Source organism: Passer montanus, unplaced genomic scaffold (genome assembly GCF_014805655.1).
Source record: "Passer montanus isolate IOZ18808 unplaced genomic scaffold, ASM1480565v1 scaffold10, whole genome shotgun sequence".
NCBI classification, from domain to species: domain Eukaryota; kingdom Metazoa; phylum Chordata; class Aves; order Passeriformes; family Passeridae; genus Passer; species Passer montanus.
In genome coordinates, this window is record NW_024356505.1 from 11,167,797 (window position 1) to 11,194,313 (window position 26,517).

At 36.4% G+C, this 26,517-nt stretch overlaps 1 protein-coding gene across 1 annotated transcript in view; it reads left to right on the forward strand.

Annotated features, from left to right (window-relative positions):
- The window catches only part of SKAP2 (src kinase associated phosphoprotein 2), a 109,506-nt gene that overhangs the window by 36,340 nt on the left and 46,649 nt on the right, over nucleotides 1-26,517 (forward strand). The window contains exons 5-6 of the mRNA XM_039713878.1: nucleotides 22,985-23,062; nucleotides 23,784-23,867. Of these exons, the coding sequence (XP_039569812.1) occupies nucleotides 22,985-23,062; nucleotides 23,784-23,867 (162 nt within the window). The remainder of the gene's footprint in view (nucleotides 1-22,984; nucleotides 23,063-23,783; nucleotides 23,868-26,517) is intronic.

The following is a 26,517-nucleotide window of genomic DNA, read 5'->3' on the forward strand; positions in this document are numbered from 1 at the left end:
ATTAAAGAGTACAGCAACTTCAACATATGGCTGAGCCTGTAAAGCCGGAATGCCAAGGCTGTGTCTTGTTTTCCTGTGGTGTCCTTTGGAGAAGGGGGAAAAACACCCCATAAAACACACCTAAGTCAGAGAATGATGTTAACTTAAGGAAAATGTTCTGTCCAGTTGTAATGTCTGCTGATGCTAATGGAAGCTGTTCACTTGCTGATGAGATAATATGGACGTACTAATTGGAGATTAGTACTTAAATTTGTAATTATTTAAGGTTAAATTTATCTGGCTTTTTCCTCTGATTGTCAGGTATGCTGGTTCATTCCACAAATAAATATACATTATCCCAAGACCTCTTTGAACACTGTCATGGAATCACAGCATAGCTGACATCAAGCTAGAAATTTACTAATTTGCCAAAACTGTGTGGTGCAGTTGCATGAAGTGTCAGTATAAAGGGAAGATGCTGGGAACTGCTGAGACAATGTTTAGGAATCTGCAGTTTGCACCTACCTTCTGGCTGATATTAACATCCCTACATTTACACAAGCACAAATTTCATTGGGCTAAGTACATCTGACAAGTCATCTACATCTTTATGTTAAATTGCTTTGCTTTTTCAAAACTAAAACTATCTATAATTCAGCCACTTCATTTAAAGCTGCACACAGGTGTTTGGTGAGCTAAGGCACTAAAATAATTTATGTCTATTAGTCTGACCCTTCTTAACATTAAAACAAAACTATTTTTGTTGTTTTCTTCAAAAAGCTTTCAATATGATGAATCTCCAATAAAACCAAATGCAACTTCTGATGATTTAAACTGATCTTTTAAAAGATAAATCAGATTCCATGGTTAGCACTGTAATCATCTTGTCATGCTTAGTGTGATTATTCACCTTTTAAAAGTAATAGCAAAGTTTTTCAGGTTCTACAGTCTTCTGCAGGTTCCTGGAATGAAAGAACTGTATACATACCACGTAAAACAGACTGCTGGATGAAGCTTTATGTTTATGATTCCAAAAGCCATAGGAAATTATATATTGACCTCATATTTAATCCAAATGTACTATAAAACAGAACAGGTTTTTCAAAACTTAAATGAATTTAGTGAAGGTTTCATTAGGAAATATTGGCAATGTGTGCTTCAATTTGCTAGGAAAATAGTTGTATCATTATCTGTCATCTTGCAAATAAACAGTTCAGTTAGGTGTGTGCATTTGAGAACTGCAACTATGGCAGTCTGCCCTGTATTTTCAATTGAAAGTGTATGCCTTAGTCCATATTGATCTGAATTTAACACCAAATATTCAGTAAAGAAATTTTTTAAAAATTACTTTGCAATCAAAGATTGCTTGTCTTGGGAGAAAGTAGAGGAAAAATATTGTAATGTTTTTCATGCAGCAAACTTTTATCTGGTGTTACATTTGGAGGATATTTTGGCTACTATCAGTACATGCATCTTAAATGGACTAAAATTTTATTTTTAAACTTCCTCCTTTGATTTGGATAGTGCTGAATGGTAAGAATTTCTGTAAAATTGGATACATCCTGTCTTTTGTTAATAGAGCATAGGCAACACTGTAGTTAGAATCTTCTGAAACCCTGTACTAATAAATACAATTAATGTTATTTTAATGGACATTTTTATGTTGCAGTGATCAGTGTAAGCTTTCATAGTGAAGTACATTTAGTACATATGGTATTGCTACAGTACTAATTACATTTATTGCAATGGCTTTTGGTCTGTGTCTCAGCCCTGCTTTTGTGCGGTGGACTGTTTCATAAAGGCATGCTGATAAAATATATGCTATGAACACAGCAGATGATATTAGAATAAATAAATGTTGAAGTTGGTTATAGCTGTCTGAAGGCCTCTTAGTTGTGAAATACGTGTCAAAGTTAGTCCCAAGGGTTTTGAGGATAAATGTGTCAAGAGAATATATGCTGAAAGGAGAGTCTGCTCTATATGGAGCCTTCCAAATCTGTTGATATAAGCTCTGCCACAGTATACCACTTCTTATTTTTACCATTGCCATTCCTCAAAGCAATGCTCAAAGGTTGCAAACAAAAATAGGGTCCTGTTGTTGTGTGTACTCTGCAAATAAAGAAGGCAGTGGCGTACAATCCAGCATGGTGCCTAAGCCTTATTTTTCCCTGTTTATCATTCCAACTCTAATATTATAAGCACCCTTACTTTTATAAGGGTGCATATAATATTAGACTTGGAATGATAAATATTGGATGGAGTGCTGTCATTGCAGCAGTGCCCTTGGGCTAAATGGCCATTCTGAGTAGTGGGGCCAAAGACCATGGACATGGTACACGCGCAGCCTTGGAGTTACAACTCTTGAGGACAGAACTTGTGTCTGTCTGGCATTGGATGCTAGTGCAGGTGTATCCACATCTTGATTTAGAACCACAGGAGGAAAAATAGTAATGTTACCACACCATGCTCAGTAGTTTATTGCTTCTGCATGGATAATTATGCTGTCCACAAAGCAGTATCAGACATATGCCAGATGTTTAATTTAGGTAAATATATCCATGATTCTGGAATAAGAACAGGTATATGAAGTGAAAGACTCTCAGGCCTGATTACTGATGATTTATTTAAGCTTTTTCCAGTTCTCATGCAATGACTCTCATGCTGGCTTCTGCTGGATAGAAGAATTGGTTCTTTTTAATTGCTGATATGCTTTGGGGCCTGAAGTACTTATTAAATTTTTAATAATAGAAAACTGTACATGTGGTAGAGTATAATACTGATGACTGAGGCCACAATGCAGAAAGGGACATTAAAAATAGAAAAGTAATAGGATACTTTCTGTTGCACTTCTAATGAGATGTTCAAAGCTGATCAAAAAGAGCATTGGAAGGAGAGGATAAAACCAACAAATCTCTTCATGTTAGCTTCATTCCTTGGAATGTCATAACCCAGGGGAAAGGTGATTTCTGATTTATGGGCTGGATGTGGCTCCCCCTGAAGCAGCTGACCTGTCTTGGAGCACAGTCCCTGACACCTGTGCAACCCTTTTCCCTCAGCTCTTTGGGGCAGATGGCTTGGGGATTCTATTTCTGAGAGTCTAGCTGGCAACAGGACCTGTGCCCAGTGGAGGCGGCACACTCACCCTGTGATGAGGACTGTGGCAGGAGAGTGGGCACGTGTAGGAATAAAGAGCTCACTTGGTGAAGAATTTCCCTGACGTGGAGAGCTGCCAGTGAGTAGAGTGCACAATATGATCTGGCTAATGCAGAGAGATCAGCCCCTCATGAACGGAGGAGACCATTAAATAGAGCAGGACCTCAGGAAGGTGGGACTAAAAATATGGAGAAAGAGGAGATAAAGAAGGGGGAATGATGAGAGTTTAAGAATGGGAAGTAGCATGGAAAGTCACATTACTGGACATGAGCAAGACTGTAAGACTGTGCAGGAGAAAGGGTATTCCCAGAAATAAGTACTTACGTCAATAAAGGGAATGGATGGAATAGAAAGAGGTTGGGTGAGAAATAAGGTTTCTTGCAAGTATGTTTTTGTCCAGGTTCAGTGCAAAAAGTTTACTGCATTTTTGTTAGATCTCTGGCAAATCCATGTGATTATGGGAGTAAACTGCTAATGTCTCTCTAGAAGTGAGTGGAGAGAGATTAATCTTTCCTACTGCTTTGTCCAGAAGACCCTCCATCTACTCTCTTACCACCTAAGGGGAAATATCTGCTAAAACTGTACTTCAGGTTGACGTTCGTGGTGAGAGAGAAGATGAGTCTGAACAGCCCACTCTTGATGTGGTGATGATTGATATTCTAGTGTGATTGTGGTCAAATGGTCAAGTCAGGCTCTAACAAGAGTGTCCCAGATTTGATGGCTTTGAAGCTGTGGTTTAAAAAGGCAATGTGTTCTGGCTGAAGGGCTGCGCACTAACCATTTGGATTTAAGTTTGAAAGCTGCAGTTCTTCCTTGAAATTTTATGTAAACCATAACAATTATGGCAGAAATTAGTTTCCTAAATTTCAGACTTTTGTTTCATGTGCTTTCTTTCACCTGTGGCAATCAGAGATCTTTTTAGTTCTCCCATATATGCCTGCTAGGTTTGGTGGTACCTCCTCTGTAGTCAGTGTATATTGGTTTATAGCACTGCCAGGCCCAGCTCCTAGCTTTGGATTACAAGCCTATTTCCTGTGTCCTGTATCTGTTTTCACAATCTGCCATTGCAGTTTACTGCTCTTTCCCATCTTGAAGGTTAGAAGAGGATTAGGAAATGAGGAGAGATGGGTGCTGGAAGTCAGGCAGATGAAGTCCCACAAGTCCCACCAGTTCCTGGATGTTCTCACGGCTGTTCTGGGATCTGAAGTTCTCTGTGTCTCTAGAGGGAGGGGAAAAACTGACTCTGTGGCATCTTGTTATAATACTGCCACATGTTCCATTCCCAAGTCAAGTGAAAATTTTGAATTAGTTGACTTAGAAAGTTGCCCACAGAAACACATGAAAAAAATACATGCAACGTTTAAGAGAATCCACTGCCGAAATACCATTGTTTTGACATGCTGTTGTTATTTTCTGCTGTTCTTAAGATATTCTTATGGGAAAGAAAGACTGTTTTTTGTGGTAGTTTTTAATGCTTCCACAACTGATATTTCTGTCTGTTGGGATACTTGATCATGAAAACAGGCCTTCAAGCAGACTCATTTTACTCTATGGCATATGCCACAAGTGTGACACAACATAAAAAATGTCCTTTTTTTGTGTTGTAGAGCTGATTTTAGGTAATGTAGTAACTCTTAGACTGGGGGCTTAGGACATCTGGCAGTTTAGCCTGATATCTGATATCTATGAAAGTCTCATAGTTTAGCACCAAAAACAGTAAGGTGGTAGACAGTGGCCAAAATTGTAGTCTAGTTTGGTCACTAGACTGCCCAAAGTAGCAGACCTGTCAATTTGAGTACAGGACAAACAGGAAACTCAGTGCCACTAAATATATAATTATTTTTATGTCTTCAGTTTTATGGAATAGTCTGCTAAAAGAATAATGCAAAAGATTCTGAATTTTAAAGTTTAGTCTTGTATTGCTCAAAGACTTGCAATGACAAGGATGTTTTCTTTCTATGACACTAGGTGAATATTTAGGTGAATAACTTCAGCCTAGATTTCTTTCTTATAAATGTATATAACATTTCATTTGTAGGGCAACAGCTGTGTTGGCCCTAATCATGTCTCAGTTAGGTGAGGATGAGGTGTAACACTCGATGTTGTTGCAGAAGACATGTTGTCAAAGGACTTTCTTTATGGATTGCAAATTCAGGGCATGTGTATTATTACCAAAATCCTGCTGGGGTTATGGTGGCAGCTTTTTATGGTAAGGAATTGTAGCTGATCAGTTTGGAGAACTGCGCAGTTTAATATATGGCATGTGTGTTTTTGGTTTGGTAAGTTAGTTCTTGTTGTTTTCCATTCACTTGCTTGAGTAAAAAGCATGATTTGTACTATGCTTCACTAGTGAATGCCAGTGGCAAACTTTGAAAGATTTTAGTGTTGCTTGTTGCTTCACCAGTGAGCAAATGTGAACCATTTCTTCTTCCTCCTCTGTCACTGGTGCAACTGCACTCTCCAGTATTGAATAAACGGTCCCCTGTTAGAACAACAGACATCTGGAAGACTCTTCACAGTACTTCACATAGCAATGTTCTGACTCAGCCATTAGTTGTCAGAGCTCAAATCGGGGTCATCTCAAGAAATCTGTAATGCCTTTTACTCCTAGCTGGCCTGAAAATCTGCTTAATGTTGTCATTCAAAATTTACATGGTTTCATTAGGCTTATTAAAAGCAATGAAAAATGCAGCAGTACGTAACACTGATAAAGCCTTTTTACCTTGCTATTTCAAATCACGTTTATGGACGATGGATTTAGCTTCCCACTAGCCCTGGGCAGAGGTATTATCTCCATTTTATGGACAAGAAAACTGAGTTAGATTCAATGACTTGTCCAAGGTCATATGTAAGACTGATGGTACTGGGGAGAAAAAAATGTTCAGATTTCTGCCTTAATTAAGTGATAATTTTTTTGAATAAACTCAGTGTCTTGGAAAAGATGCATTGATGTCTTTTTCTTTAGGGGTTTAAAAATAATTTTGACGATTAATTTTGCAAACCATGAATCAGTATTTTCCTAAGAAACATGGTTCTCACGACTGAGAATATTAAGAATTTATTCTTTTTTGTAGACTTCAGTTCACTGCTTCCTACAAAAACTTTGTTGTAGTCCACTTTGGCTCTGTTGTTGTCTGCCTTTGTGAAATAAAGCTGCCCTCATTATTTAGCTTTCTTCCATTTGCATATGTACAAGAGGGAACAGCTGCTTTCTGCAGGGATTTTGTGTACTCATTCATATTCCCACAGTGGTGGCCTTGTTCTGAAACACACTGCTACCCTGTGGAAAAGCAGAATAATACATGGACAATATAGCAATCAGTCTGTTATTAAACATTTGGAAGTACAGCCTTAAGGGGAAAAAATATAAACATAGAGTTACAGTTTTAAATCTGAAGCAAGTGCCATGTAATGATGATGTATAAGAGATTCTTCCTCTTAAAGCCACTGGAAAGCTACAGGGAAAAATCTTTCAGAAAGAAATTTTGCAGGCCTCTTTAGTTTTTGAAACACAAATCTAATTTTACTACTAAGAATGTTTTGTGTTTTAAAAGGGAAAAATATGATAATGCTTATTCCTCATTTGAAGGTGATCTTGGACATTCCCTCTTAACTATTGCTATATCCATGCACAGAAAATTATATTGATATAAACTTGAGATTTCCAAGCATGATCCAAACAACAGTTCATTTCCCAAAGATTTGTGAGCAGTGAGGTAGTCACAGGAGTTTCGTCCTTACTTCCTTTTTTTTTAAATAACATTTTTGCTGTGCATTTTCTGATGCCTAAACATAGATTTTAAGAGAACTAAAGCTCTAGCTGGACATGTAAGTACACAATTAAAAAATAGTATTTGTACATGTCGTGTAAAAAGGCATCTCAGTGACTTCTGAGAACTTTTCTTTTTAGAAAAAGCAAGTACATTTACTTTGCTTTTGTTTTTAAAATTTTTAAGAATTAAAGTGACTTTGAGGAAGCATATACAATTTTATCCCAAAGCATCAAGGCTTGCATATACATGAGGTTGTGCAAACCTGTGCAGTTAGAATAGAAGGTCTTAGAAAGTGATACTTACAAGTGCACCAGTCATTTAAAGTAATAAAAAACAAGTATGATTCTGAAGCAAATGCTTCCTTACTGGAATTTTCTTTCTTGCTACTTTTTCACCTTCTACTTTTGGTCTTGTTTTAGTAGTAGCAGAGAGTATTAAAATATTTTAAAAAGGGAGGAAAGCACTTACTGAATTATTAATATTCTGTTTATGGATATCTGAAAAAAATGGAAGGTCATAGTCTGACCTAGAGACCTTGGCAATGTCCTTTAAACAAGCATTAATCATATGTAGTGCATCAAATCATCATGTGCAAGATAACACTAGTGACCTCTCCAACTGAGAATAACAAATGACTCTTAATTTTCCTTTCTGTATGTGACAGAAGTGTTGACAACCTCTGTATATGTTTTCTTTTGCCATGTACCTAATCAACTGATCATTTTCAACACAAAATTTTCCTTGGAGTGTGTCTTTTCGCTCCTATTTCTGGTACCTGTGTAGCGAAACTTGTAATTATTAGTCATTATACAGGCATGTTTAGGACTAAAATCAAAATACTTTCTGCATCTTTGATGAAATGACATACAGAAGAAAGAGAATCAGATTACATTAACTAGTTAAAATATATAAAATCTATAAAGCTTTTCTTCAAAGTGCATGTAATAATACACCATGCTACAACATTCTTGAGAAAGATGCCTGAAACATTTTTTTAGATGAAATCTTTATTCGTATGAAAAACTTGACAGAATCAGGTTTTGCATGATTTTCTACATCGCCTGCATGAAAGCTACTTAAAAGTCCTAAAAAGGGGTCATTAGTATTTGTAACAGGAGTTGTGATGTGCTCAGAGACATGTCTTTATATGCAATTGGAAAGTCTGAATAAATATTTTAGAGCTAAACTGAAGACTTAATTGCCTGTCAGCTGCTGAAAAGATCTTGTTAAACCAATTATAACCCTATAATCCTGTAGTCTTCATTCTGTTATGGGCTACAGTGCAACTGTAGGGTACTGGAGGAATCCACAGGATTTGTGTGCCTTAAAGGGTTAACAGGCACCTTAGGCAATATTTCATGACTCTTGCTGCCTTTACAGAAATTGTATCAGGATTTCAGCAGTCTGGCCTGTCAGTCTTGCTGTTGCTCTGCCACCTGCAGTCTGATCTCTCCAGCTGGTTCCCTTCTCCCATTTTTGCAGCCTGGCTGTAAGTACGAGCCATGGCTGCTTGGCTGAGCCCTGCAGAGACTTGTAGCTCATTTTCCATCCTGCTGTTCATTCAGCTCTTCACCGTGGATTTGGAGGCAGAAGCAGTGTGCCATTTGTTGGCACCTTGGGGTGCTGCACATCAGAAGTTTGCTTTGCTTTGTCTTTCACTGGTGATGCCAATTCTTACTCTGTCTTCCCAGTTTTTCCTGATGGAATTTAGCTGAATGGCATTGGGACAGAGTTTGCAGAAGTTGAATACATTTTAGGATTTTGCTCTAGCTGCAGACCTTCCTGATGGCATTTGTTTACTTGTTTCTTCTTTTTGGCACTCACATTTAGAGACCAAATTAGCAGTCTCTGGTGCTAGTTGCTAAAATGGAATGGTTCACAGAAGAATGCATGAGTAGAGAAGGATATGAGAATAAATCTCAGAAGGCTCAGCTTTTTGAAGAACCATGGAGTATCTTTTTAAGGAGTCGTAATGAGTGGTTAAATAAACTTTGTGTTTTAGCAGTGTTGCCAGAGGAAAAACCTTGAGTGGTGGTTTCAGTCTCCATCCACTGGTCAGTTAAGACCAAGTACAGTTGGACTTTTTCAGCTAATAAGCTAGGAAAATTGTCAGTAGGGTAAAGTAAAACCCTCTTGTTTGATTGTATAGGGAATGTCTAGGGTACTCATCGTGTTCATCAGTTGCTCTTTCCATTGATTCCTTGGGGTATTAACAAATTAGAGAAGATTAGACACTCCTTCTGCAATCCAATTAAATATTGAAGTTACATTTGAGTTGTAGCATTATTGCTTTGCTGGAGTCCACTGTGAGAGTATTGCCAAGGTTTAAAATTCCTAAGCCAGATCGTGTTCTGTATTACAGAAATCTTAAAAAAACCCCCAACTTTGTGCCACAGCTTCCAGCTCAGAGAGCTTTGAATTATGAAAATGTGAATAACGGAAGAAAAAATAGTGAATTGAGCCACTCTGCAATTTATAATCCTTCACATACTATGCAATGCCTTTTTCTTCTGATGGACTGACATTCTAGTATGCTTTTTAACCAGTAGGATTCAGATTTCATCCTTTAATGACTTGCCTCAAGGGGAGATCTAGAATTTTACTTCTAGAAAATTATTTCTGTTCTAAGTTTTAGTTTCTAGTTGGCTAAAATTCTTTCAGAACTTGTATAGAGACTCTTTTATGTACTGCAGTGTACTGGATAGGATAATAACTCTGCCTAAATCTCCTTTTCTTTTACTCAGCCTCAAGAGGACACCACAAATGACACAGGGGTGAAATTCGGTATTTGCGTCTGTATCATCATAGGTAGCTTCAGGTGGTTAGTCCCAGTCTTTTGGTTTTAGAAAGTTAATTGCTTCTTATGGTGGAAGACTGGTGTCTCTTTTTGTTTTGTTTTGTTTTTTCTTTTTTCTTCCCATATGCTGACTTGTTTTGTACTGCAGCTCACATCTTTCTCCCTTCAAGTGTTATTGTTCAACAGTGACACCTTCACCTTTCTGTGTTTAAGAAGTAAGTGATGAACTTTAGGCTGTTCCATATTGTACCATGTCTTCAGTCATGATTTTTGCATTTTAAGATTTTCAACAGTGAAACAATAGCATATGGTGTTTTTTGGGTTGTTCATCCATTTCAGAAAGTTCTGCTGGTCTTTGGTTTGATGGCCTTCAGTGTTGAAAGTTCATCATTGCCCCCTCAAGTTAGTGCTCCTACTGTAGGGTTGTTTTTTTTTCTCCTGTGGATATATAAAATAGTCAAGTACATCAAGTTTGTGATGTATGCTGTCACTGTAATTGATTATTAAGTTAGTGTTCTGTGCTCTGCCACTGCTGCTTAAGTTCATTTCTGAATCTAGGTTGCATTTCTAGAGCCAGCTGGATAATTTAGGCTCTGTAGGATAGTAATTATGTATGGTCCAAACCAGCATGTTTCAGTTTCTCTTCTGACCATCAATATCTCTAATTATTCTCCTAATGCTTGCTTTCTGTTTTAAACAATCAAACCCCTACCTTGCTCTGCCTAGCAATTTTTTTGTGCTGGCTTTCCATAGATCAAGAAATGCTGTTAGGAAAATTTTAAGAATTAAACAGTTGTGCTGTTCTAACACTGAGCTTTAGATCTGTGTGGACATTTAAATTGTTATGTCTTGTACAGCTGATACAGTATCATGCTTCTCTGAAATAAGTTAGAACCATAAGAACTATGATGACTGATCATGCAAATTAGCTTTTCAAGGGCTTCTACTTTATTTGTCCTTAAATACAAGTTCTTCCATTTGTACCTTATAAAATATTTTCAGATTTTCTCCTTTGAGTTGTCAATTTGTTTGAATATTTTGTCTTCTATTGTTATGTACAATGGCAAATTAAGCACGAATAGCTTAGTTGATATGAAAGATTAGTATGCATTTAGTGTGTAACTGGGACTACTGTCCACATTAATTCTTCTTAGTTGTTTAGAAAAATATGCTTTGATTGATATTTGCCTCTTATAAGGGTAGAATCTCAAAATGGAGAAAAAGCTTTAAGGACTATGCAAGTCTTAGTTGTAAACTTCAGAGCTACAGAGGTATATGTAGGTATAACTAAATATTTTTGTCTCTTTTTAATTAAAGTTTATTGCTTTTTACTTTCACACTATGGACTTCATGGCGACTTTTTTTCTCTTTGTGTAATTTTAATTTAGTCTTACTGCTTCGGCTCATTTTTTTTTTGAATAAAAGATGCTAATTTACTTGTATTTACACAGATGGCCATCTTATTTTTTCGTTGAGCAATATGCTACAGCACATTATTTTCCTGCTGGTTTTCTGTTTCCATAGAAATTTCTTGATTAAAAAAAAGCCCTTTGTGTGACTTCATAATTACAGTAATCTCAACTTTAGTAATAAAGAAAAGGTCAGGAGGTTACTTTTTGGGTCCATAAAATATGACAGTAGATGCTGTCTCAAAGAAATAATTAAACGGAGAAGTGATAATATGTGTGAGGGGATCTTTCTGAGAGTGTTTGTAAACTTCTGATTTCTAAATGTTGCCTTCAGGCTTGGTAAGAAAAGCTCAGTGTTTGTAAAGATTATCCTGACAGCAATATGCTGGGTCAATTGTCAAGACATGTTTAGCACAGGGGGATGTATTAATCTGCTACAGCTACCACTGTAAGTGGTTGGAATAAATAGAGGGCTCAAGCAGATGAAGAGGGATTAACTGTGTAAATTGAGCAAACTCTTCAATCACTAAACCACTGATTTTGCAAAGGATTAGTCTGCTTTTGCAAATATTGATTACTGATTTGTTACTGGGAATGAAGATGATATAACTTGTGCAGTTGGTATGTAGTAAGCTATGTGAAGTGTACATCATTCATATTAATGGGATTGTCATAGGCATTACAGAAACTGACAGATTTATTAGAGCAGCACTCTTAACATTGCCATAGTTAAAGTTGTGTCAGCATTTCTGTTGAAAGTTCTATTTTCTTTTTTTTTGGTGTTCATAGATCAACTTTAATATTTACTCCGTTGAAATTTGGTAATACCACTTTATAGCTTTGACACAATTATTTTTCTGCTCTTTTAAAGAGAACTGAATTAACACTTTTTAAATTAGAAGGAAATACTGTATATTAGTTTAAAACAAATGTTTGCAGGTTTGAATTCTTTGTTTTGAGGGCAATCTTTGGGTGATACTGTTCATGTTCACAAGTTTCATTATGCCAGGTTTGTAGAGAAGTGATGTGTGTTAGGCAGTTGCTATAAAGTGAAAATAACTGAGGAATTTTTGTATAAATGAGCTCTTTTACTTGTATAAAGGCTTGTCTGGCTTTTTTCCAGTGATAAAAGTTATTATGTTGCCCACAAATCCTGTCCCACTGATGTCCACAGACTGAAATACTATCACTGAGTACTGCTACCAGACTGAGCAATGCTACTCTGTTATCAGGTTCAGCTAATTCATATACCATTACTATTATAACTGGTTCAGGTTTCAACTGTGGTTGTATTCACTGGGTGGTTTGTCTTTCTAATCCTTGATTAGATTTGTTTGCAGAGATAGGTTTAAGGAAAACTCAGGTGTGGTGTGAGAATCAAGGAACAAAAAATGAAAGTTAAATGAGCTTGGAAAAATTCCCACTGACATTTATTCATCTACTTCATCATTGTAAAAGTCTTAAGTTGTAAAATATGCCCATTTCTCTTGATGTGTCATCTTTTTCCTCTCACACAGATACCACAAAACTCAATCACAGCTCTTCTCTTGATTCTCTCTTTCCCAGATTGTGACCCTTGTTGCAGCATATGATAGTATCTGTGATTTATAAACTTCCAATCCCTTAACTTTTGGGATTTCCCATGGCAGATGGTGAAGAAACCTATATATGTTTGCCATAGGAAAAGATGAGCTGGCATCTTGCAAGTCATATGAGTGATCCTCTTTCAATTTTGGATTTCAATCCCATACATGGTTTCCAAATAAAAATAATTGTTTCTAGCTGTAAATAAAAAATATTATTTCAGCTATTTCTACTTGATACTAAAGCCAGCAAGAACTGCAAGGGTCATCTGAGAAGCATTATGTAGCTTGGTGTAACTTAGAAAGATCCTTGAAAAATTAAAATGGATATTTCCATTGACTCGATGTAACAAAATGGGACTTACAGTTGGTCTGATCTCCTCTCTCTTGTTCAGAGCAAACAGCTTCTGCCAGAGTTCTTGTTGCTTGTGTCTTCAAGTGTATGTTTTTTTTTTTTTTTTCTGGAGTCTTCGAATGGACTGGAAAATATTAGTGCAGTCATTCAGAAAACTTGTGAGTTGATATTGGAAGGTGGTTTTTCCTGTCATTCTCAGTATACTCCAAGGTGAATGGCAACTGAAATTTACATCTGGAAAGCTTTCAGGAAACACAGGAGTGTTCTGCTGGCTTCCCACAGTGTGCTTTGCTGGTTTCTTACAGTGTTTCCCTTGTTCTTTTCAGTTAGGTCCCATGCAATTACAGCAAAACAGGAGAGTATTTTATCTTTGCGGTAGCAACCTCCTTGTGAGAGGGGGTTTGAAAACACTGATGTGTTTTTTGAACCATAAAACCTTTGGATTTTTATTACCTCTTTATTACATCTTTCAGGGTATTTTGAAATAAAGCCACTGTATAAGTCACTTTTGATTTCCTTGCCTTTAATTTTTCTCATGGTCTTGCTCTGTAGATTGATTTTTCTATGTGCAATGTTATCATTGCAAGAGACTGTAATTCTGCCAGAACTTCCCACTTCTACATACTGAATTATATTTGATGTGCATTTTGTGTGCTGCAGTAAGGAAAACTTGAAAGACTTGTATGAGACTTTCTTCTTCTGTTATTATTTTAAAAAGGCTTGCCTTTACATGCATACTGCATGTGTAAAGTCATACCTCCATCTTAAACCAAATTAGCTTTCAAATGCAGAGGAGCTTTGAGTGTGATAGTTCACTGATCACTGAGCAAAGCTTTTTTCTTAAATTATCAGTAGTAGAAGAAATGTATCAAAAATGAGGCAATGAGGCAGAACATTCAAATCATTTTGTGTTTGCAGGAATACATAAAATGAAATTGAAAACTGGCTTAGGACCTCTTCATTGAAATCTGCAACTGCCAGTTTTAAAGATGTGTTTTTAGCTGACTGTAGGAATTTGAATCTTTTCCTTCATACAGATGAAAGATTTTCCAGCTCCAGCTAGTGATGTTAAAACTTTTTCTGATCAAGGATATGAGCTGTTGGAGCATTTAAAATGCACAAAGTGTGTATGTATGTTTCCTTTCAGAAGTTTAGCAGGCTGAGCCTTTGGCCAAGAGTCAGAACAGTTGGAACTTTGCAGACTACACAGCTAATCCAAGAGGGCTGCCAGTTGGCATAAATGACTTCCATATATAAAACTTAATGCAATTTACATTGAGGTTTTTGTTGGTTTTTCATGGCAGTCTGAGAATTTCCTTGCTTCCCAGGATTTCTTGGGTTTTGCTTATTGTATTTATGGTGTGTTATGCTTCTGATCAGAGCAGGAGTTAAAAGGTTCCCCTGCTAAAATATCCCTCTCACAGACTGAAATTCACATTGGAAGGTTTTTCTCTTTAGCTAAATTTGGCACTTCTCAAACTGTACTCTTCTGTTTTTTTCACTTTTTTTCTTTCCTTTTTTTTTTTTTTTTTTTAAGACTTTTAAAAGGGGGCTTAAACTAGCTTCTAGAAACAGAACAATTTAGAAAAGGATGTATGCACACTAGAACTTACTCAGGAGAAGAGACAGGACAAAATTTTTGGGAAATTATTAAATTAAGAGGGAGGAAATTTATATACTTTTTGTTTTATGAACGTGTGATTCATGGAAAATCTAACTTGCATGGTATTGCCAAAATTTGGATGAGAGTTCACAGAGTTCACACTGCAGTGAGCTTTACAAGATCTGTCAAAATATTGTTGAGTAATAAATACTTGGATTACAAGGACATTGAAAGTAAAAGAACATGTATTACTAATTTTGAAATACAGTTTGAAAGTTCATTGTTTAGCTTTGCAATAAATGACATTTGGCAGTTTTTCTGCCAAAACATATTAAATCATTCTTGTATTCAGTGAAATAATTGTCATTGCTTGATCTCAGTGTAGGCTTATTTACTGAAATAAAAGGGCCAGTTGCCTGTGGATGGAATTTTAGGCCCTTCCAAAGTATTAATTAAAAACATTATGACAAAGTAAGAAAAGTAATAAGGAACTTCTACTTCTGATTACCTCAAGTTTTTCTTAAGGTACTGTGATACGTGGATATTTCCAAGGGATTCTTATGTGTAGGTGGCTATTTAAAAACAGTTGTAAATTGCAGAGAACAATTGTGGTATTACCTCTCCCAGGTGTTTTAGATGTTAAGCTGAAAATTATATTTTTCACCTGGGGGTATTAAATGATATCTTTTAACTTGTTGTTTGATAAGCCTGTGGGACTTATTTCCTGTTAGCCATCTGGGAATGCAGGAATCATGATATAGTTAAAGATGCTATCCATGTGCAATTTTGACATCATGCTGGTCATACTCCAGCTGTAGACTCTTTATTCCTGGCCTTTTAATTTTCTCTGATTAGCTAACAGCACCTTCTCTGGTTCAAGCTATCATATAGATATTCTGAGTCTTTACTTAGGCTTTCTAATCAAAATTGGATGTGTGTGCTTGTCTGTGAGACAACGCTGGGAAATTTCAGCTGGCCTGCATAATTTCATGAGAATTCCCAGTGCCACTAATTAATCCATGATGGTCTATTTTGACTTGGTTCTGTCTGCAAAGCAAGGGCATTGTTTTTATCTCTGTGTTTTCCTGCCTTCTTTATTTCTCATAACAAAGTTTGAAGCTGTTGCACTGGCAGATTTGTACTGCCAATCTCTACCACTGATGCACTTTTCTGGTAGCTGTAATTCAGGATGACTGAAACCTGTCTGGTGCTGAAATGATTGAGTAAACCTTAGTGGTTCTTTAAACAAAACTTTAGCATACCTTACAACATTTTTGTATGCCTCGCATTACAGTGATGTGAGTGGGAGACTTTGCACAAGAGACCTTTTCTGTGCTGCTGTATCTTTCTTTCTTCTTGCCTCAGAATCTTTGAGAAACAGCAAAACTGGGAAGGCTGCTTTGGTGAAGTGTTCAGTGGCCCCTTTTCTAATGCTGTAGGATAATGCCTGCTTACAGCGTTAGAAAACATCACTTTTTAAAATTCACACACACACCTCTCACATGCCCCACCGCCCATGTGCCATGGGTGTAATTTGTGAAATTTTAATAAAACCTGTGTGAAAGTTAAATCTGGATGAAGGGGTGAAAGCCATGAACTCCTCTGTACATTAAGATGCTATGCAAAATGTGTCAGAGGGTGTTTTAGAAGCAATTAGAAAATCATCAAAAGAATGCACAAATCCAGGACAATATTAGCTTACAATTCAGAATTAAGTTTGGATGAGGAGTATGTGATCCAGGATAATTCCATTTGGCTGTGGAGCCTAATGAACGGAGTCAAACTGGCTGACTCCTGTAATTTGTTAAATGAAAAAAAGGAAATTTTTTTGTCAAATGAAATGCTACAACTACTATAGAAACTTTACTTAGAAAACAGATATAGATTGAAAAGCCATGAATGTAAGGTTTTTAAAATTTAAAATAAGCACACAGTTTAGGCGCTAAATAGAAATGACTAAAAGAGATCTCATGCTAACTGCTTCAAAGAACTAGATTTAGTTTTTATAAAGAATCCATTGCAGTGGTTTTTAGGCTGCCTGGCCCACTGCCTTCTCCTCTGCTTACAGGAAGGAAGGGAAGAGAAATGTGAAGGGTTTGTACCACTGTTCTTCTAAGGGACAAGTCCGTAAGAAATACTCAGTGTTTAAATCTCTGAGGGTGTGGTATTAATGTTTGTAACCCAAACTTCATATCCCAAATTAGGAAGAATTAAAACTAGAAACAGATGACAGTGCTTTAAGTATTCTTTATTAAAATACACCACTGTCTCTTCTTAGAGGAATATGTGAAGGCAAGTTATTCTGTGAAAATTACTGTAAACTGCTAGACACCACAATGGGTAATTCTAGGGATGGCTCCAGAGCAGAACTTCATAGACTAGGCAGCCTTCATAGACTAGGAACAAACGCTTTGAAGACCAAAATGCTGACTTTTTGTGAATCAATTTTTCAAAAGCTAAACATTTTCATTGCATTTATTCCAGGAATGAAATGTGTTTTCTTTAACATTTATCATTTGATTCTTGCATGGTAAAATAATTTAGAGCTACCAGGCTTCTACACTTGCAAAAAGCAGAAATAGTCTTTGTGAAAGTGTTCAAGACAGTTAATGAAACTGATGAGATTCTACATTATCTTCCTACTGATAACTTTTCTTTAATTAGAAGCCTCTAAGAAATGGTATCTTTTTTTCAAATGTAGTATACATTAATCTTCTCTTTAATAATAAGAAAAAATAAATGTAGGGAGAGGATATACATACGAAAATAAACCACCTCCTCTTTAGCCTAGATTCAGTGCTTGTGCAACAGATGTGACTCCAGTGTATTGCTATGTACAGATTCAAAGATAATTGAATCCTGCTGTAGTAGCTATTAAAAATGGGTAAATGCTGTATTTCCAGATCAAAATGAAACTGAGAAATATGAAGAATTTTGGAAGAACTGTCTGAGAAGGGGAGTAGAAGGGAGGAAAAGAAGATAAAATTACTTTTTTGTGTTGCTAAAAACATTACTCTTTCTTTGCTCAACTTTAACACAAATATTTCAGACTATCTCTGCCAATTTCGAATTGCAGCCTGAGACATAGCATAAAAGCCCTCTGCTAGAGGACATTTCCTGTATGAGCAGGCTGTCCCTTTGTGCCAAAAGATGAGCTGGTGGGGAAGAAGACCAGCCTGGCTGAACAGGGAGCTTTTGCTGGAACTCTGGGAAAAAAAGAGTTTATGACTTTTGAAAGAAGAGGCAGGAAACTCAGGAAGAGTACCAGTATGTTGTTAAGTCATGTAGAGAGAAAATTAGAAAGGGAAGAACTTAATTTGTTCACTACAGTAAAATATAAGAGAAAGTGTTTTTATAAATATATTAACAACAACACTGCGGAATAATACAGTCTGGTTTTGTTTTATTTATTTTGTATACAGGATGAAATTTTTACATCTTTAGGTCCTCCAAAAATCAAAATTCCAGGCACAAGAGTTGAATTTCATGCTGTGAAGTGACACTGATGAAACTTGTTTTTATGTAATGGACCAAATTCACTGTTGCAGTAAGGTGAAAAATTAAATCATTCAGGCTTTTGCATGTTTGATTATCAAGTTGAAAAAATTATAGTAATGCCATAACCTGTGGTTTTGTGATCTTTCTAAATCACAAGATAGGTGTTTGTGGGAGTTGTGCAGTGGAACCTATACATTAATACATAATGCCTATGTTAATGGCATTAATGTTTTTCAAAAGTCAAAGCATGACTGGTAAAGCTGGCTTTATGCTTGAATGAAAGCATTTCACTTTCTTTTCACTGGAGGAATTTTCAGCCTGGCAGCAATAGTATTATAATAACTGCCAGCTGCTCACTTGGCACAAGAATGCCTAGTACCAAGAGGAAGAGTCCAGTGCATGATATATATAATTTACTTTTCTCTAAGATGAAGGTTTAGGCCTCATAAATATTTTGATCTAGTCTTTGATGGCTTTTGTACACATCAGTCTGGAAATATGCATGTGGAGCATAACTTGCAGATTTTATTTTGGAGTACATTGGAGTAATTCCCACCAGTAGGGAAGAGCTAGGAAGAGAAATTATTGTGAGAGATTCTTTTGTGAGTGGGTGGTCAAGAATGAAGGAAAACCTGTAAGTTTAAGCAGATGGACCTCCCTTATTTTATATCATGTACTGGGTATGCAAGATTATTATCTCCCTAAATATTGGATAGTTTTGAACTAGTCTTCACATCAAAAGAATAAGGTTCAAGATATTATTTGTAAGGTAGAAACTCTGGAATAGAAATGAGACCTTTTTATATCCTCAACGCTGTGCTTGCCCACCACTGTCAGGACAATGACACAGCAGAAAATAGATCTGGAAGAGTAAATAGAAGCAATCATTGTGCCTTTCTCTACGTATAAACCCACACAGCTGCAAGCCACAGAGCATTTCTTACTCACAATGCCACTTTTCTCTTAGGTGCTTAAAATTGGCTTAAAAAACTACAGTGTACCAAAGGAGAAACCAGGAAAGACTACGATCCTTTTAGCATCTTTATTTCTAAATAATTTAATGATATTTGGAAACAGACCATGCAGTGCTAGGCAGGCGATCTCCAGTGGTCTCCTTTTGAGAGAGAAGTTTTGCTCTGATCTTGCAGTGGGTTTGACCATAAGTTTCTCAGGAACAGGCATTGAGACACCCAAGAAAGGTAGTGCCAGTAGGTGCTATCTGCATCCCCAGGATGCAAGCTTCTTGCATCTCCACATTTAATTTGTTGCAGTGGACAGTCTCCAGTGAAATTACAGATAACTGGAATTCAGGCCATTTCATCTACATCCACGAGGGAACGAGAAAATTCTCCTTGTCGTGTGAACATCCTGGGGTGTGCATGGGAGTATAACATGGGAAATTCTGAGCTCTAAAGGAGCATATGTGATTTGAAGCATGTGGCTTAATTTTCTTTATGGTTCTTTACTCAGAATACATAGTAATGCCTTCTTCTTGGCAGGATTCCTCTGCCTTAGATTCTTTATAGATGGAGTTGTCTCTTATTCAAAGTCTCATACTGCAGTCAGCTAACGAACCTCTGATCTCAGCTGCTGGTGTAATGTAAGCAAATGCTGCTTTACTGTAACAAAATATAGTAAATATGTTATAATGCTGCTTTAGTGATACTTCTTTATGAGATTTGTGCCAAGCCTGATGTATTTAGAATGAATGGGGAAGCAATATTCTGATTGAAAGCAACTGCAAAAACCAACTTACTACGTAAATTCCACACTTTCTGCTGGGAGCTCCCACATCTAACAGTTGCAGTTCACTCTAAATCCTGTTTGAGATGTGGACAAGATGGGAAAGAAATGAAAAACGGAAGAAAGATAGATAATACAACTTAGAAGTTTCCCATGCAAAATCTTGGTAGTAAGTGTAAGGAAAATGTGATTGACTCTCTGCTCTTTCTTCCCCATGTTGTTTTTGTTGTAGTACTGGCACAATGGTGTAACCATGTTTGCGCTTTCTTCCTGCCACATATGCACAACACCTGTGGTTCATGAGAATCTGGGAGGAGGTGGTTCTTTCTCTTTCCTTTATGCTTTTTGTACTACTTATTCTCCCTCCCCTTCCTTCTGAAGGTACAGGGCAATGAAAGAAGGAATTTAACCAGATTTATGCTTTTTCTTTCTTGTACAGCTGTATGTGTCGTGGGATATTACAATTGGGTCTGTTTCTACTGCCCTTTGACTAAAGTTCCATCATATTTTTTGGTTCCCAGGCTTCTCTGACAGAAGGATAATAACACGCATATGATCTGTTTCTGCTTCAGCTACTTACAGATTGTGAGTGGCAATGGGGCTGACCAGCTGCAGTTTGTTTTTTGGAGTTACTGCCTCAGTTGCTTTGAGGAATAGAAAAAGAAATGGCTTCTCTACAGGTTAAGGGTTGGGAGGAGGACTTCTCCTGCAGTGGCAGCAGACAGTGAAACACTCTTTTTCCATGCATGTTCTTTTCCTTTTGAAGGAAAAGCTTTCAGTGCCCTGTTCAAAATAAATGTAGTTACAGAAAAAACCATCACCAAATTTATCCTGACTTGTCTCAGCAGAAGTAATAGAATTGAGAGTGGAATTTTGATTTTATGAAGTAGTCTGTTAAGATGACAGAATAAGAACACTAGGGAGTCCCCAAAGTATGTGCTTCTCTGGGGCTGTGTTGTCCCATTTGATTTGTCTGTTCACTAAATGATCACTGGCTGAGCTTCCTCATCAAAGCCCAAACTGATACAAACAATATTGGGTAACATTAGGTCTAAATGGCGGTTGAAATGCTTAAATTGTAAAATTTTACAATTTGGAGCTGCTTTTGTTTATATGTTTACTTAGGTTTTATGTCTTCCTCCTCTGTGGGGTTGCACTGTTCTAAAATGAGCCCTACTGGATGAGGTAGAGTTTTAAGTGTTGCACACTGATGCCTCCCAATGACCAATATAAAGCAGCACACGATCCATATTTGTAAAAATATTTGTACAAAATAAAAAAACTCTTCACCTCCCCCACTCATAATACCATAATTACATCACCTTTTAAAGTAACTGTTAAACATGTCACATACCAGCCATCAAGTGTCTTTGTGTTCAGTTCCCATTTAATGTTGGGCTGTGATTGCATATTACCAAGCAAAAGGAGGACAGTTGTATCACCTTAAAATGCTTGTTGATTCTGCTTCTGTATTTTTAGCACAATAGTCAGAATTCCATAGAAGCTAAAACAGAAATCAGTATACTCCTAATCTTTAAAAAGTAATATTAATTAAAAAAATTAAGTGGAAATTTCAATGTAAGTAAAATTTTATCTACCATCTTTTGGTGTCAAAATATTTCACAGTCTAAAGAGCTAGTTGTATTATTTAAAGAATGTCTTCTCATTTTGAGTATTTTCATGCTTTAAAAATCAGCATTCTCTGCATGTTCCTATCTCCGTCTTGTCTTTTTCCTTTCATAACTGTATTTAAATAAAACTGCCATAAAACAATTCATTTATGAACACTGAATTAAAAAAAAAAATATTTTAAGGAGCTACCTAAAAATCCAGGAAATTGACATCACCTTTCAGAGACAGTGCTTGGTTCAAGGTCAGACCATTGATCTTTTGCCCAAACTACATAATTTAAAATGGTGTTTTTAGCACGGAATTTGTCTGCTAATATCAGTCCTTTTCTGTATGTTTATATTGATGGAATGTAATGAGATTACATATATTCTGATGAATAATGGCTGCCTGGTAAACTTGCCACCTACCTACAGCGACTCTTATGAATATTTGATAATAATAAGTAGTAGGAACTTCACTGTGTTTCTTACACGCGCTTCAAAAACCCAGCACCACAGGAGTACCTTTTGTTCTGCTTTTTTGCTTGGGGTAAGCAGCATGATATTTATATTAATATTAAATATTATACACATCTAACATATTCTTGTTCCTAATACTAGGAGTTCTGTTTAAATCATCATTCTGTTGTTTTAGGAGGAAAAGGTTGAAAGATGGAAGACAATTTTTAACATTTAAAGTTGTAGTTTAAGATGGGGCAGGGTCAGCTGGTCAGTCTTACATGTCTATGAATTAGCAGTTGAGAAAAAGGAAAAAATACAGTGAACTATACTCACCATTTTGCAGATGCAGATATATTGTACAAGGTGTCTAAAATTAGTGTCTGTAGGTGAACAGTTTTGTAGACCTCTCTACAATGTCTTTGTTTTGTGTATTATCACCTGACAGATCCTATAGGCAGCAGTTGTTTTGTGTCATATATTGCAAATTAGGCAAAATCTGTCAGCAACAGGCAGGACTTTTTATTGTCTCTCCATCTGTTTTCTTTTTTTGTAGATGTGTTATAGATGGTCTTCACCTTGTATGTTGTTTCAAGGTATTTTGGTGTGACGCTGGTATCAAAAACCGCATTTTGGATTTAATTGTGTTCAACTGGGTTTCTTGATTGCTATTCTTTTATTTGCATATTTGAAAACTTAGTGCTTTCATTATCCAACTTGCTTTACAGACTATGTTTGAAACAGTTGCTGTATTTTGTTTAATTACATACTTTTCCTTCTGAGACTTGCAAGGCGTGTTATGCAGCTCTATTTTTCCTTACTCAAGTGGTGAGGACTACAGCAACAGCTCTGACATTGATAGGTAGATGGTTCAGTTACTTAAAATAATCTGGCACAATAGTAACTAGAATTTTTTTTCAGTAGCTCTTGCATATTGAGAGTGTAAAATCCATAATTTTATTAATGCTTCTATAGCAGTTTTCTTGAAAAGCAGTGCTTTACAGAATTTGTTTTTCTTTCAGGGAATCAGTTTCCTCCCATTGCGGCTCAGGATCTTCAGTTTGTTCTGAAGGCTGGATACCTGGAAAAACGTAGAAAAGGTAAGTCTAGCTATCTTTGTGAAAGCTAGTGCATATTTAATGTCTGGGAAGTCTGTATGTCTGTATTTGATGCTGTACACATGAACAATTTTATACAGGAGTGTAAATAAAATGAGAAGAAGCTGAAATGCTGAAGCATTATTATGCAAAAGAAGCATAGCACATAACTGCTTTTATAGTAGTATTGCAAGAAAATCCTATTTATTTACTAACAAAATCATGCTGTGAAAGTCCAGTCAGCCGTAATTCAGAAACTTTCAGATATTTTTGAAGAAAACATTCGGAACGTATGTACAAGTACCATATGTTGACTTCATGTTTCAGTGAGCATCAAGATTTATTTTCCTTCAAGAGGGCAAATATTGATCTCAGCTTTGGTTCAGTCAATATTTACCTTGATTCAATAAATCTTATATTGTCACTTTAATACCCACTTAATGCTGCGATAACTCTAGGAAATATTTAGGAAGTTGTTCATTATTTCCTTATATTTAATGTTACACATGACTTCCCTCTTTATGTGATTTCAAATTCTTATTTGTTTTCTTGCCATCAATTTTTATTTCTAATTTTCTTCTCAGTGCCATGCATTTCCTTAGTTTCCTTTCCTTAGTGTCATTTTCCTAGCTCCTCCTCCCTCTTACCTCACCTTGAAAAGAAGTAACACACTTTTGTTCAATAATGGCATAAACTGACATAACACATGTTGTATTAATTTCAGACCACAGTTTTCTTGGCTTTGAATGGCAGAAACGTTGGTGTGCTATCAGCAAGACAGTCTTCTATTACTATGGAAGCGACAAAGGTACTTATAACAATTACGAAAGCAATGATGTTTTAATGCACAAAAGGATATGAAAGATTTATTGAAATTGAAAACTGTGAATAAAAGTTAATTTTAAGAAATGGAATGAAGCTTTTAAAAGAAAGTTACTTTCTTTTAAACAATTCTTGGACAGTGCTGTGAATTTTTGAAATGTGTAAATATTCATCAGAACCTGTCAGTGTTTTTTAAGGCTGGGAAACTAAGGGTAAAAAAAGTTTCTTTTAAAGCTACTTTGTTTGCTAATAACAGCTTGCTGTTCAGTTTGATAATATGCTGGTATTCAACTGTTTTACTAGATAGAAAATGTTCTTTCTCTCCAAATAGGATGTTAATTTGAAAACATCCTTTAGTAATTATACCTTCCGAGATCCTTAGAGTTGGTTCTATCCAGGAAAATATTAATCTAAAAGTTGCATAGTGGAGTTCTTTGTTTCTTTTTAAATAATTTGTGCTCTGGCAAAGCTAGAAATTAAGTAATGTATTTATCTGAAGTCAGCAATGGAAACGAAAGCAAACTTCTGAAGGTGACTTTTAAATTTAAATAGCCAGTTTGGAAAGAATCTAGCATAAATGTAATATTACTTTGAATTTTTGAAATTGACAGTAAAATAAAACATATTTAAATTCTGTGCCATGTGCATTTGATGTTTAAGGGTGAACAAAATGATACATAATTATATCTCAGTAAATTTTAAAGTACAATAATGTCTTCCCCTCCAACACCCCCCCATCCCCAAAAAGACATTCCAGGGCAAACTGTCCTTTGAAGTTTTTTGTTCTTCTTTTTGTTTGTCTTTTTATTTTTGAGATTACTGCAGGTAGTTATTATATCAGCTTTTTTAATTCAAAGACTAATATAATTTGCTCCAGTTTGTTTCCTTCCTTGGTATATTGACTTATTTAAGCTTGTCCTCTCTTTAAAACCACAAGAAATAAAGAGTCTAATTGTAAGTCCGGTTTTCATTTTGCTAGTTTCCCATCATGTCCTCTTTTCAGTTTTGCTAGCATTATCTGCTAAATGATGCTTTTTTTCTATACTCTTTTCTTGGGATTTACAGGTTGATTAGGCTTCACAAACATGAAAAATCTTTGTTCAAAAATTTTGAGGAAATGTGGCATGATACTGATTTGGATTTGTCAGTGCTGATTGATATATTTGTCTGGAAAATGATCTGGAATATATATTTAGTTATACATTGCCTAGTAATTTAAAAATAGCAGTTTTTTTCAGAAGATATTGCTAGTTCATAAAGATTGTTCTTGATTATAAAATCTTGGTATTTTTATCTGCTTTTTTTAAAGAAAAAAAGTCTTGATTGTTTTTAACAACTCTTTTCCTTTTGGCTGTGCTAATGATTATTTATGCTTTCTAGCATATGGTCTTTGTATTAAGAAGGCAGGCATGTTGCCCACCTGGTCTTTGTCCCTTTTGGTTTTTTCCTTCTTTTGCAACAACCTGATTATCAAGTCTGTGTTGCAATTTTTAATACCTGTATTGAAAGTTAAGATGCATGGAAATACGTTCCCTAGCACTCAGAAAGTTGGTGTTATGTTAGGAATTAACTGTGGTATTTTGTAGGATCTATTTTGTTTATGAATCTGTAGAGAGGTTTTTTTTGGCTAAGGCATTTAGAGCTTTTGTAGGCTGCAGATTGTTTGGGGAAGGTCCTCCTATCCACAACCTAAGGATGTGGGAGGGGCACATGGTCCATTGGTACTGTATTGAATCACAGAAGCATTTAGGTTGGAAAAGATCTCTAAGATCATTGAGTCCAACCATTAATGCAGCACTGCCAGGCCCACCACTAAACCCTGTCCTAAGTGCCACATTTACATGTGTAGTAAATACCTCCAGGGATGGTGGCTCCACCCCTTCCCTGCGCAGCCTCTTCCAGTACACTACACCTCTTTCAGTGAAAAAAAATTGCCTAATACTCAATCTAAACTTTCCTTGGTGCAACTTGAGGCTATTTCTTCTTGTACTATCACTTGTTACTTGGAAGAAGAGACTCACCCCCACCTCATTACAACTTCCTTTTGTCTAGTTGTAGAGAGCATGGCATGGTTGGACTCCAAGCAGTAATTCATGTGATTCACAGAGGAAGCAAACAAATCAGATGCACAAATTTCTGCCCTACCTCCATCAGATTGGTGCTTGTAGTGCGGAAAAACTAGTTAAGCATAGTGTAGTGACTTAATCTTCTAATATGGGATGACTAAGTCACTCCTGAACTTGCCTTTGCATAAAAAAAGGTTTTTCTAGACTGGTCAGAGGTACTGTCTTCAGGCCCGTGATGCCATCATATATAAAATTGCCTGTTGCAGTGCAGAAGCAACTCACTGTCATTGAGCAGAAACTGGACACCAGCCATGGCAGGCTAGTATGCTGTTAAAAGTGAGCTGTCACCCTAATGGTTGTGAGGGTACGTGCTGCAGTTCATCACGCTGTTCAGCTGCACAGTGTCAGCATGGATGAGGTGTGTGATGAGGCAATCCTGAGCAGCTCTGGCATTTATTCACTGCAACTGTTTTCACTCCCACTGTTGTGGCCAGCAGTGGTACCTGCTGTAGAATGCTCTTGTGCTGGGGGCCTCCTTCTTTTATTGTGACTCTTGATGCTGCACCAGAT